Source organism: Pseudorasbora parva, chromosome 1 (assembly GCF_024679245.1).
Source record: "Pseudorasbora parva isolate DD20220531a chromosome 1, ASM2467924v1, whole genome shotgun sequence".
NCBI classification, from domain to species: domain Eukaryota; kingdom Metazoa; phylum Chordata; class Actinopteri; order Cypriniformes; family Gobionidae; genus Pseudorasbora; species Pseudorasbora parva.
Window position 1 is genome coordinate 70294356 of NC_090172.1, and position 15550 is coordinate 70309905.

At 44.7% G+C, this 15550-nt stretch overlaps 1 protein-coding gene across 1 annotated transcript in view; it reads right to left on the reverse strand.

The window, feature by feature from the left end:
* Positions 1-10325: 10325 nt before the first annotated feature.
* The window catches only part of LOC137081683 (histone-lysine N-methyltransferase 2B), a 16590-nt gene continuing 11365 nt past the window's right edge, over positions 10326-15550 (reverse strand). The window contains exon 9 of the mRNA XM_067447665.1: positions 10326-10639. Coding sequence (XP_067303766.1) covers positions 10404-10639 — 236 coding nt within the window. The 3' untranslated portion in view covers positions 10326-10403. The remainder of the gene's footprint in view (positions 10640-15550) is intronic.

Consider the following 15550-nt stretch of genomic DNA (forward strand, 5'->3'; position numbering starts at 1 on the left):
TCAAGAAACCAATTTGAAATGATTCAAGCTTTGTGACATGGTGCATTATCCTGCTGGAAGTAACCATCAGAGGATGGGCACATGGTGGTCATAAAGGGATGGACATGGTCAGAAACAATGCTCAGGTCGGCCGTGGCATTTAAACGATGCCCAAATGGCACTAAGGGGCCTAAAGTGTGCCAAGAAAACATCCCCCACACCATTACACCACCACCACCAGCCTGCACAGTGGGAACAAGGCATGATGGATCCATGTTCTCATTCTGTTTACGCCAAATTCTGACTCCACCATCTGAACGTCTCAACAGAAATCGAGACTCATCAGACCAGGCAACATTTCTCCAGTCTTCAACTGGCCAATGTTGGTGAGCTTGTGCAAATTGTCGCCTCTTTTTCCTATTTGTAGTGGAGATGAGTGGTACCCGGTGGGGTCTTCTGCTGTTGTAGCCCATCTGCCTATGTCTCCTCCAGACTGGATTACTGTAATGCATTTCTCATCTGGATCCCTAACAAAAGCTTGCAGAGACTGCAGTGTGTTTAGGATAGTGCAGCAAGGATCCTGTTGAGTTTGAAAATTCGATCACATCACACCCATTCTCCATTCACTTCACTGGCTTCCTGTTTACACCAGGATTAAATATAAGGTCTCCCTTCTAACCCATCAGTGCATCTATATAAACTATTAGTATTTTCCCAGTTTTAAATTATCTTTGAGATTTGTTCCAAATGTAAAGTGCAAATAAAATGTATTATTATTTATTATAAGGTTGTGTGTGTTGTGGCTTCACAAATGCTTTGCTGCATACCTCGGTTGTAACGAGTGGTTATTTCAGTCAAAGTTGCTCTTCTATCAGCTTGAATCAGTCGGCCCATTCTCCTCTGACCTCGAGCATCAACAAGGCATTTTCTCCCACAGGACTGCTGCAGACTGGATGCTCTTCCCTTTTCACACCATTCTCTGTAAACCCTAGAAATGGTTGTGTGTGTAAATCCCAGTAACTGAGCAGATTGTGAAATACTCAGACCGGCCCGTCTGGCCCCAACAACCATGCCACGCTCAAAACTGCTTAAATCACCTTTCTTTCCCATTCTGACATTCAGTTTGGAGTTCAGGAGATTAGCGTTCACCTCTAAATGTGGGGCGGCAGTGGCTCGGTGGTTCATGTAGGTTGTCTACAAACCAGAAGGTTGGTGGTTCGATCCCTGGTTCCACCGTACCAAATTATTGAGGTGTCCATGAGCAAGACACCTAACCCCAGCTGCTCCCGACGAGCTGGATGGAGCCTTACATGGCTGACATTGCCGTCGGTGTATGAATAGATTAATGTGAGGCAAAATGTAAAGCACTTTGGATGGCCATAGGGTCTGTTAAAAGCGCTATATAAATGCAGTCCAATTTACCATTTACCTAAATGCATTGAAGCAACTGCCATCCTAATAATCCTTTAGGTGAGTATGTTTTCTTATAAAAAATTGGGAGTAATATTTGATAGTACCCTAACATTTGATCCTCATGTTCTGAGCACTGTCAAGACCTCTATTCTTCTTCTGAGAAATATTGCCAAAATGTGCCTCATGCTGTCACTACCTGTGGCTGAAAAGCTAATTAACATCTTTGTATTTTCATGAATTGATTACTGTAATGCTTTGCTTGCCAGGGTCCCAAAAGCTACCCTTAACAAACTACGGTTGGTACAGAATGCAGCCGCTCGAATTCTGTCTGCAAACCGGTCAGGGGATCACATCTCCCCTGTACTCGAATCCTTACACTGTCTCCCTGTCAGATTACGTGTTGGTTTTAAAATTCTAATGCTTACCTACAAGGCTTTGCGTGGACTTACACCTCTTTATAGCAATGAGCCTCTAACCCCATACACAGGGCCGTTTCTAGCCTTTCTGGCACCCTAGGCAAGAATCATATCAGTCCCCCTTTTTTTTTAAACTATAACTTATACAGCAAATATGACTTCCTTATTTCATGGCCATATTGTACATGCATTAATCCAATAATGTAGCCAGGTTTATTATCACTGCGATCACAAATGTTAGGGGGGTTCTGGGGCATGCTCCCCCGAGAACATTTTGATTTCTATGATCTACATATGTGTATTTTAAGATGATCTGAAGGCCAAAAAATTAGATAATAATAGCTTGAAAACCATGTCACTCGGCGCCGCTGCGGATTGAAGAACACAGTGACACAAAGACTAAAAGACAGGACGAAACCGTAGGCGAAGCCTCGCGCCAGCTTCATGTTTTAAAGGTTAATCACATATTTCTTTTAGGGGGGGCTGAGGCATAAGTTCATAAAAAAGGGCCTAGTGACGCCCATGGTGATGACAGTATTACTCGATCAATTTACACTAAACAGCTATCTCTGATGTAATGTTTTTTTATTCAAATTAACTGCATTAATGTTCTGCACCTGAAATAAATGAGCATGGCGTGTGGTCCATCAGGTACTAATACTCAGTGTAATGTTTTGCTCAGCGTTATGATAGAGCGACCAGCTGAGTAGAGAACAAGTAACCAATAAGTAGCCTAACATACCTGTATATTTCGCTTTCTTTTTTATATTTCCTCTTTTTTCTTTGTACGATACTGAGCCCCTGATGGCTTTGACCTCTTCATGATGATGAAACTAAAGCACGGATGACGACGCCTGCCGCCCTCTACATGACCTCATTACAGCAGCGCCACTATCACCACTTCACTCCAATAATCGCAACTAATCATAATGCCTCGAAATAGCAAAAGTACGAAATATTAATAATAAATATATATGAAATAACTAAAGAATCTTGTTGGGGCCTCTCACTGGCGCCCCCCAGCTGTTGGTGTCCTAGGCGAGCGCCTAGTTTGCCTATGCCTAGAAACGGCACTGCCCACACACACCTCTACGTGAACTTCGCTCCTCAGAAGCTGGCTTTCTAATCGTTCCCAAAACTACACCTAATTCCAACGGTGATAGGCCCTTTCATCCAATGCTCCTGAACTCCTGCCTGTGGAGATTAGGCAAGCGGAATCACTCAGTGTTTTTAAACCTGCCCTGTAAACCTATTTGTTTCGGGTAGCTTTTATACAAATTGTTTTAAATTGCCGTATTATTGTGATTTAATCCTACATTTCATAATCTTTGAAAATTTTTAATTTTTGGAAAAAAAAAATTGTATGTTTGTGTTGCATGTTAGTATGCGCTTTGAGATGCATTTTAAAGGCGCTATATAAAATGAAGTCTATTATTATTATTATGGTAATGCCCTGTGTATTACGTGCTTACCGAGGCGATCAAAGCTGAACTGTGTTAGTGCTGTGAAACTCAGATACTGATGAATTTAATTAGTTCACCTTGATAACAAAATATTAAGCATAATGTGTGTGTGTGTGTGTGTGTGTGATTATTTCTTTAGACAAGGACAGAAAATCAGACCATCTTAAAAAAAAACTTGGAAACCATCACATAAATTCTAATGGTTTCTATTAAAATACCAACAGGAACCACTGGCCTTTACCCTTTAAACTACTACAGAAGTATTATTATTGTAGTGTGTTTGGGTCATATTTCATGAGGATGTAATGCCCCACCACTAGAACCCAACACACATCAGTAGAGACCACTATAATTCCCATTACAACCAATAAACTTCCCATGAAAACCATTCAATCCAATATAATTTCTGTAATGGTTTCTATAGTCTTTTTTAGCAGGATAGTATCATGTGTGCCATCTTTATCGTGTTAAGCTGTGGGAAGCAGAACGCTATAAGTGATGGGACTGATATTTGTGTATGTTGTAAAGGATGTGCTTGTGTAACTGGCTGTACTTGTATAATGCATCAGACCAAACACCGTCTTCTACATCCCACAGTGCTGCCATGGTTTGGCTCTGCTTTTATAAGAACTACAGCCGGGATTGGGCTGTGAAAGCAGTCATGTGGTCCACTTCAGAAGGTGTTTTCACGTGACTAGTGACGTAATGAAACAAGCTCTGAAGCAGTGGTTCACTGCAAGGAGCGCTCGAGTTTGAAGCAAGCTCCGAAGCATCGGTGTGAGACGTAACATCACTACTCACTTCAGTTCTTCATTACCTTGACCATGAAGCTATTAGAGCCCGAGACTCTCGTGATGTGACTGATTCAGGAATCACGCTGGCTCTGATACTGACTGAAATGCAGAACAGAAAACTGCTGTAAACCAACATTATCAGCCATAAAAACACCAACACAGATAATCAGATTTAGTCATAACCCAACAGTTAAGGCATACAAATATCAATTAATAAATCATGCTCTTACCTTGTGATGCTCATGATGTAGATAACGTACACAGATAAACATGTATTGAACAGAAAAGCCAACGAGATGCAGAGTAACGGTCAGAGACGCTGTTTGATAACCAGCCCATGGTGAAGGATTTAACTACTCGTTTATGTGCAAATCCAGGATTTCATTAGAACTCATGACAAATAAATGTATTAATGTAATAGTGATAATAACACAACATACTAGGGCTGGGCATCGACACAAATTACATTTCTGATTCACATGCCTGCGATTCAGGTCTGATATAGATTCATTTAAACACACACTATATTGCCAAAAGTGTTGTGACATGAGCTTTAATGGCTTCCCGTGGGGTTTAATATGGAGTCGGCCCACCCTCTCTAACAGCTCCAGCTCTTCTGGGAAGGCTTTCCTCAAGGTTTAGGAGTGTGTTTATGGGGATTTTTGCCCATTCTTCTAGAAGCTCATTTGTGAGGTCAGGCACTGATGTTGGACGAGAAGGCCTGGCTCTCAGTCTCCGCTCTAATTCATCCCAAAGCTGTTCTATCGGGTTGAGCTCAGGACTCTGTGCAGGCCAGTCCAGTTCCTCCACACCAAACTCCTCATCCATGTCTTTATGGAGCGACGCTTTGTGCACTGGAGCGCAGTCATGCTGGGACAGGAAGGGGCCGTCCACAAACTGATCCCACAAAGTCAGGAGTGTGAAATTGTCCAAAATGTCTTGGTGAAGCATTAAGAGTTCCTTTCACTGGAACTAAGGGACCAACCCCTGAAAAACAACCCCACCCCATTAAGTGTCAAAGTAACATCCACATGGATGGAGGACCCAAGGTTTCCCAGCAGAACATTGGCCAAAGCATCACACTGCCTCCGCCGGCTCGCCTTCTTCCCATAGTGCATCCTGGGGCCATGTGTTCCCCAGGTAAGCCACACACACACACCTGGCCATCCACGTGATGTAGAAGAACACGTGATTCCTCAGACCAGGCCACCTTCTTCCATTGCTCCGTGGTCCAGTTCTGATGCTCACGTGCCACTGTTGGTGATTTCGGCGGGGTCAGGGGTCAGAGGTCACCCTGACTGGTCCATCCGCCTCAAACTGAGCTGCTCTGTGTATTCTGACAGCTTTCTATCAGAACCAGCATTAACTTCTGGAGCAGTTTGAGCTCCAGTAGCTCGTCTGTTTGATCGGACCCCACGGGCCAGCCTTCGCTCCCCACGGTCATCAATGAGCCTTGGCCGCCCATGACCCTGTGGCCGGTTCTCCACTGGTCCTTCCTTGGAGCACTTTTGATAGATACTGACCACTGCAGACCGGGAACAGCCCACAAGAGCTGCAGTTTTGGAGATGCTCTGACCCAGTCGTCTAGCCCTCACAATTCGGCCCTTCTCACATCGGTATCAATACCGATAACCATAAAATGCTTAATATCGGCGCCGATAACCTACCCCTGTAGAAGCGATATTTGGAATATTGTGTGCACTACCAGAGAAAAAAAGATTTGTTTAATTAATTAATTTTATTTTATATTGTCTATGTTTAATAATGGGACTAACCCGTCCACGTGATTTGACTGGCTCCTCCTCCTCGACGCGTCTCTACGGTATGAGAGTGCAGCTCTTAATAGTAGACCGGTGAGAGTGTGGAGAGCAGCAGTTTCTTCAATCGCATGTTTGGTCACACTAACGTTTATTTGTTTAAAAGTTTAACTTAGTATTTTGCTGGAAAGTAAACCGGAGATTGTAATCAATAAACCGCGACTGATATTGTTATGAATACATCATCTCTGTGTGTGCTTTGTGAACGTGTGTATCAAGAGAGACTCCACCGCGCCCGAGCCTGAGCTGGACCCAAGAATATTAAGATCACGATCCATGAAGACATTTTGTAAATTTCCTACCATAAATATATAATAAATGCATTAGTAGTAATATGCATTGCTAAGGACTTAAAGAGGTACTTCAGCGCTGGGAAGATGAATCTGTATTTAAACTGGGTCATTAATGTAGTAGTTTTATTTGGAGCTTTCTAGACTGAGAAAAGACAGAAAATGTATTTTTGTCTCATGGGGATGAAAGACTACAATTCCCAGAATGCTTCGCTGCCCTGTGAGGCCATTCCCAAAGCCACTGGCTTTTGAAAAGAACGTTTTCAGTTCATGCCTTTGGAAGCTTAACTTTCATAGAAATTAATTTGAGAAGTTAAAACACTTACATTGCTCTGCATCCGTTTAAATGAGTGCCTGTAGCTGAGCTGAGCTGTGTGATCTCCATCCCCATGCACGAGATGAAAACATGAGGAAATGGCTCCCTCTGCTGGCTGTAGTCTTTAGCCTCTGGGCAATCATTCCTCTCGTGACGCAAATATCGTCAATTTGCGTCACGAGAGGAATTTTTCCAGAAATAAAATGCATAAATCTCTCGTCTCAGGGGGATATGAGGGGGGAGCACAATCATTTGAATATACTCCAGGGTTTCTACTGATACAAAGCCATATGTTAATCGCTGAAGTAACCCTTTAATTTGCACAACTTTAATGGAGACTGACTCTCTCTCTCTCTCTCTCTCTCTCTCTCTCTCTCTCTCTCTCTCTCTCTATATATATATATATATTTATATATATATATTTTTTTTTTTGCGCCCTCAGATTCCAGATTTTCAAATATTGTCCTTACAATCCATACATGTATAAATCTCAAATAAGAACAAGAACCCTTATGACTTGTTCAGGGTCAAATATATCGATGTCATTTACTAAAACAGACACTTGTAAAATGATGTCAGAGGTACTGTTAACATTTGTATGCTTTTCATTTTTAATGTATAAAAGTTGTAAATTATTGACGCGTGCATAAAAATCCATGTAGATATTGCACTGTGGATCGTTGGACACGAGTCTGTTATGGTGTTTTTTTTGGTTTTGTTGTTATTTTAATAAAAGACAATAATCTGAAATGCAAAGTCTGAAGTTAATTCCATAAATCAAGACAGATGATCAAATAAAGTGAATCTACAGCTGAGACACATCTCACTCATTCACAGAGCATTATGATGAAAAGAGCTCAACTGTGCCGGTTCAGTGATAACATTAAACTCCACACACAAACGCTGCCTTATCTTATTAAATATGCAACAATTTATATTAAATGTGCATACAAATTTAAATATTGGATAAAGCCAGGTTCAAAACTCCTGTTTGATTTTGTTGGCCTATTAGAGTTAAGTGTTTTTAGCGAGCGGATTTGGGATATCTATTTTTATCGCTCCATAAATCAGAAAATACTGTCAATAGACTGAAATAAACACATTTTCAGTATGTTTTTAGGAATTAAATGTTCTATAAATCAGGTTGAATGATATATGAACAAACCCCTCGCAACAAACCTTCAGAATATAGATATGAATAAAACTGTAAGTTTTGGTGTGTGTAAGTGTCACTGAAGTGGAGGAAACACTGATTTAATGACATGCATTGAGATTGCGAAGATAGTTGATTTTCTGAAATGGTTTAAATATGCAAATTAAATAACTTAATATACTCTAATTTTCACACATCTTGGCTTTATCCAGAGTTCAGATTTGTGTTTGTAATATCCTTTAACTTTAATATTTAAACAAAACAAGACAGGATTTTGTCATCTCTTTTTTTCCCAAAAACTATTGTCAAAATACAAATTTTCAGCATGTTTTTAGGAATGAAATGTTCTATAAATCAGGTTGAATGATATATGAACAAACCCCTCGCAACAAACCTTCAGAATATAGATATGAATAAAACTGTAAGTTTTGGTGTATGTAAGTGTCACTGAAGTGGAGGAAACACTCATTTAATGACATGTAGGTGCTATATAAGGCGCTATATAAATAAAACGTATTATTATTATTATGTATTACGATTGAAAACTTAGACAATTGTTTTATATTACAACTTTTCTGAAATATTGTCAGAGCTCTTGGATTTCATCAGATATATCTTAATCTGTGTCTGAGGATTATATTTTGGGGTGAACTAACACTTTAGATGTGTATTTTTGAATGTTTTCTTTCCAAAATGTCTAAAAACACTTTATGAAAAGCCAAAAATCTCACCCTCGACAGATGCATGTGTAACAATCCACTAAATATTAGAGCCTGAGAAAGTTTGCCTGTTGAGTCTCGCCTGAAGAGATTTTTCCCCCAATGTCACCACATTTCATAATCATAATCAAGTATTACCGGTTCCTGTTTTAATGGAAGGTGTTAGTAAAGATTCACCTTTAATACGAGTTAATTTGGTAGATCTCGTTTGATAGATCAACGCTGCCTGTGAAAAAAACACTCATAAATAATATCCAAGTACAAGGCGATGGATGTTTTCATGTGTTTGAGATTTAATAAAAGCACATGACAATCTGAAAAACTCAATAATGTGACATTGACCTCTGCATTTGTCAAGATATCATCTCGCTAAAATCTGATAGACCTTTACAACAGCATTTAAGAAAACAACTTTAAAATGTAGTCAGTATTTACAGAATGTACATGAGCACGCCTACGGTCTAATATCAGGCTACGAAACGTCACAGAGGTCAGAGGTCGTGAAGCGTCTTCTGATTGGCACAGAACTCAACCGGAATGAACGGATCGAACTCATGACCCCTAACGAACGATGGAGAACGATCGCTAAAGAACGATAAAGAACGACCCCTAAAGATGCATCGGGGAGGAAAATGCTAATTTTTGATTGTATGAAAAACAAATGAAGCCCGTTTCTCAGACCACTGAGATTTTGTATGGAAGCTCGTTCTGCCAGCAATGAAAAAGGTAATTATGACTATAGCTCACAAAACAAGTCATTGCAAAATGTAAAATCATAATTACCTTTTTAATTTTAATTTGCATTCCATGGCAGACAAACTTCACTGCAAAAAATGCTCTTATTATTTAGTATTTTTGTCTCGTTTCTAGTGCAAATATCTACATTCTTAAATCTAGATGCACTTACTAGATCAGTAAAATGCCATACGATATTTATCCTTGTTTTGTTAAAAATAATATTAAAATGAAGTGAGTTTTTGCTTAAAATAATCTGTTTCCTCATTTCTTGTTTCAAACAGAAATAAGATTATTTTTCTCACCCCATTGGCAGATCATTTTGCCTGTTTTAAGCAAAAACTCACTTCATTTTGATATTATTTTTAACAAAACAAGAATAAATATCTTATGGCATTTTTACTGATCTAGTAAATGCATCTTGATTTAAGAATATTTACATATTTGGACTGGAAACAAGACAAAAATACTGAGTAAGAAGGCATTTTTTGCAGTGTTCCATAATTGTCAGTCATTTCAGAACATAAATTATCATTAATGTAATGTAAAATCTGAATATGTGAATGGTAATACTGCCTTCCTCAGCTAATCAGTGCATGGCAGGAGTCTGTTAACATTAGCTCATACACAACACGTTTATAACATTAACAAAACTTAACACATGCTGTAAAAATATATTGCTCATAGTTCATGTCGACTACCGCATCAACTAATGTTAACGAATGAGGAAAGGTACACATATGGGCTGTTAGTTTGAGGTAAAGCATCCGAAGTAAAGCCATCTCTGCATCGAGCCTAAAACAGGCCTCAGGCTCCGATGCCAAATCTCCCTAATCTGCCAAAGTTGGTCTGCAGGTCAATACGAGTCCAAATCCATCACAGCCAACCCATCGCGGGAGAGAGTCCGTATAATCCACTGAGAAATACAGTCTGGGGCTGAATACTGGAGTGTGTGTGAAACGCTAACACACACACACACGGGAATGTGGGAGGTGTGCGCGCTACACACAGCATCACACACTGTCTGTGTGAGAGCTCAGAAGAGTTTGCTTAGAATAATGGTTTCCTCACGCTTTAGGAAATGTTTTCAGCACAGATAGAAATCACAGCTGCGTGAAGAGTCCTCCTTTCTCCATCAGGGTGAGTAACCGACGACTGTGTGTGTGTGTGTGTGTGTGTGTTTGTGTGTGTGCGTGTGTGCGCGAGTGTGCGTGTGTGTGTGTGTGTGTGTGTGCGAGTGCGAGTGTGTGTGTGTGCGAGTGTGAGTGTGTGTGTGTGTGTGTGTGTGTGTGTGTGTGTGTGTGTGTGTTACTGCAGTGCTGTGCTCCGGCTCTGCTTCCTCAGCAGCTGTATGCGGTTATGGCAGTAGAACTTGATGGCCCTCCAGTCGCGCTGATTGCTGGCCAGCAGGGGGCAGAGCTGCAGACAGCGCTCACAGTCCGCCTTCGCCGGCACTCGCAGATCCAGGATGTTCCGCTTCAGGTGCGTCTCCACGGCAACACGCTCCGCCTCTGACCACGGCCGCTTCAGGACGCCGCGCTTGCCTGAGGAACACACACACGTCACATCAACACACATTCATACACTCACCTAAAGGATTATTAGGAACACCTGTTCAATTTCTCATTAATGCATTGATCAAATCAGCCAATCCCATGGCAGTTCTTCAGTGCATTTAGGGGTGTGGTCCTGGTCAAGACAATCTCCTGAACTCCAGACTGAACGTCAGAATGGGAAAGAAAGGTGATTTAAGCCGTTTTGAGCGTGGCATGGTTGTTGGTGTCAGATGGGCCGGTCTGAGTATTTCACAAGCTGCTCAGTTACTGGGATTTACACACACAACCATTTCTAGGGTTTACAAAGAATGGTGTGAAAAGGGAAGAGCATCCAGTCTGCAGCAGTCCTGTGGGAGAAATGCCTTGTTGATGCTCGAGGTCAGAGGAGAATGGGCCGACTGATTCAAGCTGATAGAAGAGCAACTTTGACTGAAATAACCACTCGTTACAACCCAGGTATGCAGCAAAGCATTTGTGAAGCCACAACACACACAACCTTGAGGCGGATGGGCTACAACAGCAGAAGACCCCACCGGGTACCACTCATCTCCACTACAAATAGAAAAAAAGAGGCGACAATATTCACAAGCTCACCAGAATTGGACAGCTGAAGACTGGAGAAATGTTGCCTGGTCTGATGAGTCTCGATTTCTGTTGAGACATTCAGATGGTAGAGTCAGAATTGGGCGTAAGCAGAATGAGAACATGGATCCATCAGGCCTTGTTACCGCTGTGCAGGCTGGTGGTGGTGGTGTAATGGTGTGGGGGATGTTTTCTTGGCACACTTTAGGCCCCTTAGTGCCAATTGGGCATCGTTTAAATGCCACGGCCTACCTGAGCATTGTTTCTGACCATGTCCATCCCTTTATGTCCACCATGTCCCCATCCTCTGATGGCTACTTCCAGCAGGATAATGCACCATGTCACAAAGCTCCAATCATTTCAGATTGGTTTGTTGAACATGACAATGAGTTGACTGAACTAAAATGGCCGCCACAGTCCCCAGATCTCAATCCAATAGAGCATCTTTGGGATGTGGTGGAACGGGAGCTTCGTGCCCTGGATGTGCATCCCACAAATCTCCATCAACTGCAAGATGCTCTCCTATCAATATGGGCCAACATTTCTAAAGAATGCTTTCAGCAGCTTGTTGATCAATGCCACGGAGAATTAAGGCAGTTCTGAAGGCGAAAGGGGTCAAACATAGCCTGACAAGCCGGAGCCACATCAAGATGTTTGGTCTGGAAACTCACCATTGACGGCTCAATCCGAGGGGCGGATAAACGGTTGTCTGTCAAACTCCCTCTGCACGCGATAGGATAGCACTACACCAACCAGAGCAACGAAGGTGAAGCAGAGCTTGTTGACAGATTAAACATTCGCCGTATCCGGTCGGGTAAACTCCGAACACATCTTCCCTTCTTCAGAATGACTTCAGTGCCGTTCTTTGTTCTTTTCTTAGAGAAAAGCTTAACTCAAGTCTTCCAGAGTCGCGGTCAGAGCTGATTCGAAAGACCGCCGCCGTTCGCCAGTTTCTGTGTTTACTAAAAAGCACGTAAACACAACTCGGCCGCCGTCATTATGGCCCCGCCCCGCCCACCGACTCTATACACGATGTGATTGGCCCGGCAAGAGTTTAGGGATTACAGCTCAGAAGGGTATTGAGAGTTGCTAGACGACACTCATGGGCAGATTAGATTTGCTGCCGCTAGGGTGCGTCTCGATTTCTAGGCTAGGTCAAACACAGTATTAGTATGGTGTTCCTAATAATCCTTTAGGTGTGTGTATATACACTGATCAGGCATAACATCCAATATTTTGTGCAAAAAATAGCCCTGATATTTGACCTCTGATTTGACCTGCGCTCTCTCACCTGATTTGACCTGTGCTCTCTCGCCTGATTTGACCTGTGCTCTCTCACCTGATTTGACCTGTGCTCTCTCGCCTGATTTGACCTGCGCTCTCTCGCCTGATTTGACCTGCGCTCTCTCGCCTGATTTGACCTGTGCTCTCTCGCCTGATTTGACCTGTGCTCTCTCTCGCCTGATTTGACCTGCGCTCTCTCGCCTGATTTGACCTGCGCGCTCTCGCCTGATTTGACCTGTGCTCTCTCGCCTGATTTGACCTGCGCTCTCTCGCCTGATTTGACCTGCGCTCTCTCGCCTGATTTGACCTGTGCTCTCGCCTGATTTGACCTGTGCTCTCTCTCGCCTGATTTGACCTGCGCTCTCTCGCCTGATTTGACCTGCGCGCTCTCGCCTGATTTGACCTGTGCTCTCGCCTGATTTGACCTGTGCTCTCACCTGATTTGACCTGTGCTCTCTCGCCTGATTTGACCTGTGCTCTCTCGCCTGATTTGACCTGTGCTCTCACCTGATTTGACCTGTGCTCTCTCGCCTGATTTGACCTGTGCACTCTCGCCTGATTTGACCTGCGCTCTCTCGCCTGATTTGACCTGTGCTCTCACCTGATTTGACCTGTGCTCTCTCGCCTGATTTGACCTGTGCTCTCTCGCCTGATTTGACCTGTGCTCTCTCGCCTGATTTGACCTGTGCTCTCGCCTGATTTGACCTGTGCTCTCTTGCCTGATTTGACCTGCGCTCTCTCGCCTGATTTGACCTGCGCTCTCTCGCCTGATTTGACCTGTGCTCTCACCTGATTTGACCTGTGCTCTCTCGCCTGATTTGACCTGTGCGCTCTCGCCTGATTTGACCTGCGCTCTCTCGCCTGATTTGACCTGCGCGCTCTCGCCTGATTTGACCTGCGCTCTCTCGCCTGATTTGACCTGCGCGCTCTCGCCTGATTTGACCTGCGCGCTCTCGCCTGATTTGACCTGCGCGCTCTCGCCTGATTTGACCTGCGCTCTCGCTTGATTTGACCTGCGCGCTCTCGCCTGATTTGACCTGCGCTCTCTCGCCTGATTTGACCTGCGCTCTCTCGCCTGATTTGACCTGCGCTCTCTCGCCTGATTTGACCTGCGCGCTCTCGCCTGATTTGACCTGTGCTCTCGCCTGATTTGACCTGTGCTCTCACCTGATTTGACCTGTGCTCTCTCGCCTGATTTGACCTGTGCTCTCTCGCCTGATTTGACCTGTGCTCTCACCTGATTTGACCTGTGCTCTCTCGCCTGATTTGACCTGTGCACTCTCGCCTGATTTGACCTGCGCTCTCTCGCCTGATTTGACCTGTGCTCTCACCTGATTTGACCTGTGCTCTCTCGCCTGATTTGACCTGTGCTCTCTCGCCTGATTTGACCTGTGCTCTCTCGCCTGATTTGACCTGTGCTCTCGCCTGATTTGACCTGTGCTCTCTTGCCTGATTTGACCTGCGCTCTCTCGCCTGATTTGACCTGCGCTCTCTCGCCTGATTTGACCTGTGCTCTCACCTGATTTGACCTGTGCTCTCTCGCCTGATTTGACCTGCGCGCTCTCGCCTGATTTGACCTGCGCGCTCTCGCCTGATTTGACCTGCGCGCTCTCGCCTGATTTGACCTGCGCTCTCGCTTGATTTGACCTGCGCGCTCTCGCCTGATTTGACCTGCGCGCTCTCGCCTGATTTGACCTGCGCGCTCTCGCCTGATTTGACCTGCGCGCTCTCGCCTGATTTGACCTGCGCTCTCGCTTGATTTGACCTGCGCGCTCTCGCCTGATTTGACCTGCGCGCTCTCGCCTGATTTGACCTGCGCGCTCTCGCCTGATTTGACCTGCGCGCTCTCGCCTGATTTGACCTGCGCGCTCTCGCCTGATTTGACCTGCGCGCTCTCGCCTGATTTGACCTGCGCGCTCTCGCCTGATTTGACCTGCGCGCTCTCGCCTGATTTGACCTGCGCGCTCTCGCCTGATTTGACCTGCGCGCTCTCGCCTGATTTGACCTGCGCGCTCTCGCCTGATTTGACCTGCGCGCTCTCGCCTGATTTGACCTGCGCTCTCTCGCCTGATTTGACCTGTGCTCTCTCGCCTGATTTGACCTGCGCGCTCTCGCCTGATTTGACCTGCGCTCTCTCGCCTGATTTGACCTGTGTGCGCTCTCGCCTGATTTGACCTGCGCGCTCTCGCCTGATTTGACCTGTGCTCTCGCCTGATTTGACCTGTGTGCGCTCTCGCCTGATTTGACCTGCGCGCTCTCGCCTGATTTGACCTGTGCTCTCGCCTGATTTGACCTGTGCTCTCGCCTGATTTGACCTGCGCGCTCTCGCCTGATTTGACCTGCGCGCTCTCGCCTGATTTGACCTGCGCGCTCTCGCCTGATTTGACCTGTGCTCTCTCGCCTGATTTGACCTGTGCTCTCTCGCCTGATTTGACCTGCGCGCTCTCGCCTGATTTGACCTGTGCTCTCACCTGATTTGACCTGTGCTCTCTCTCACCTGATTTGACCTGCGCGCTCTCACCTGATTTGACCTGTGCTCTCTCTCACCTGATTTGACCTGCGCGCTCTCACCTGATTTGACCTGTGCGCTCTCTCACCTGATTTGACCTGTGCGCTCTCTCACCTGATTTGACCTGCGCTCTCTCACCTGATTTGACCTGTGCTCTCGCCTGATTTGACCTGTGCGCTCTCGCCTGATTTGACCTGTGCTCTCGCCTGATTTGACCTGTGCGCTCTCTCACCTGATTTGACCTGCGCTCTCTCACCTGATTTGACCTGCGCTCTCTCACCTGATTTGACCTGCGCTCTCTCACCTGATTTGACCAGTGCGCTCTCTCACCTGATTTGACCTGCGCTCTCTCACCTGATTTGACCTGCGCGCTCTCGCCTGATTTGACCTGCGCGCTCTCGCCTGCTTTGACCTGCGCGTTCTCACCTGATTTGACCTGCGCTCTCTCACCTGATTTGACCTGTGCTCTCGCCTGATTTGACCAGTGCGCGCTCTCGCCTGATTTGACCTGCGCGCTCTCGCCT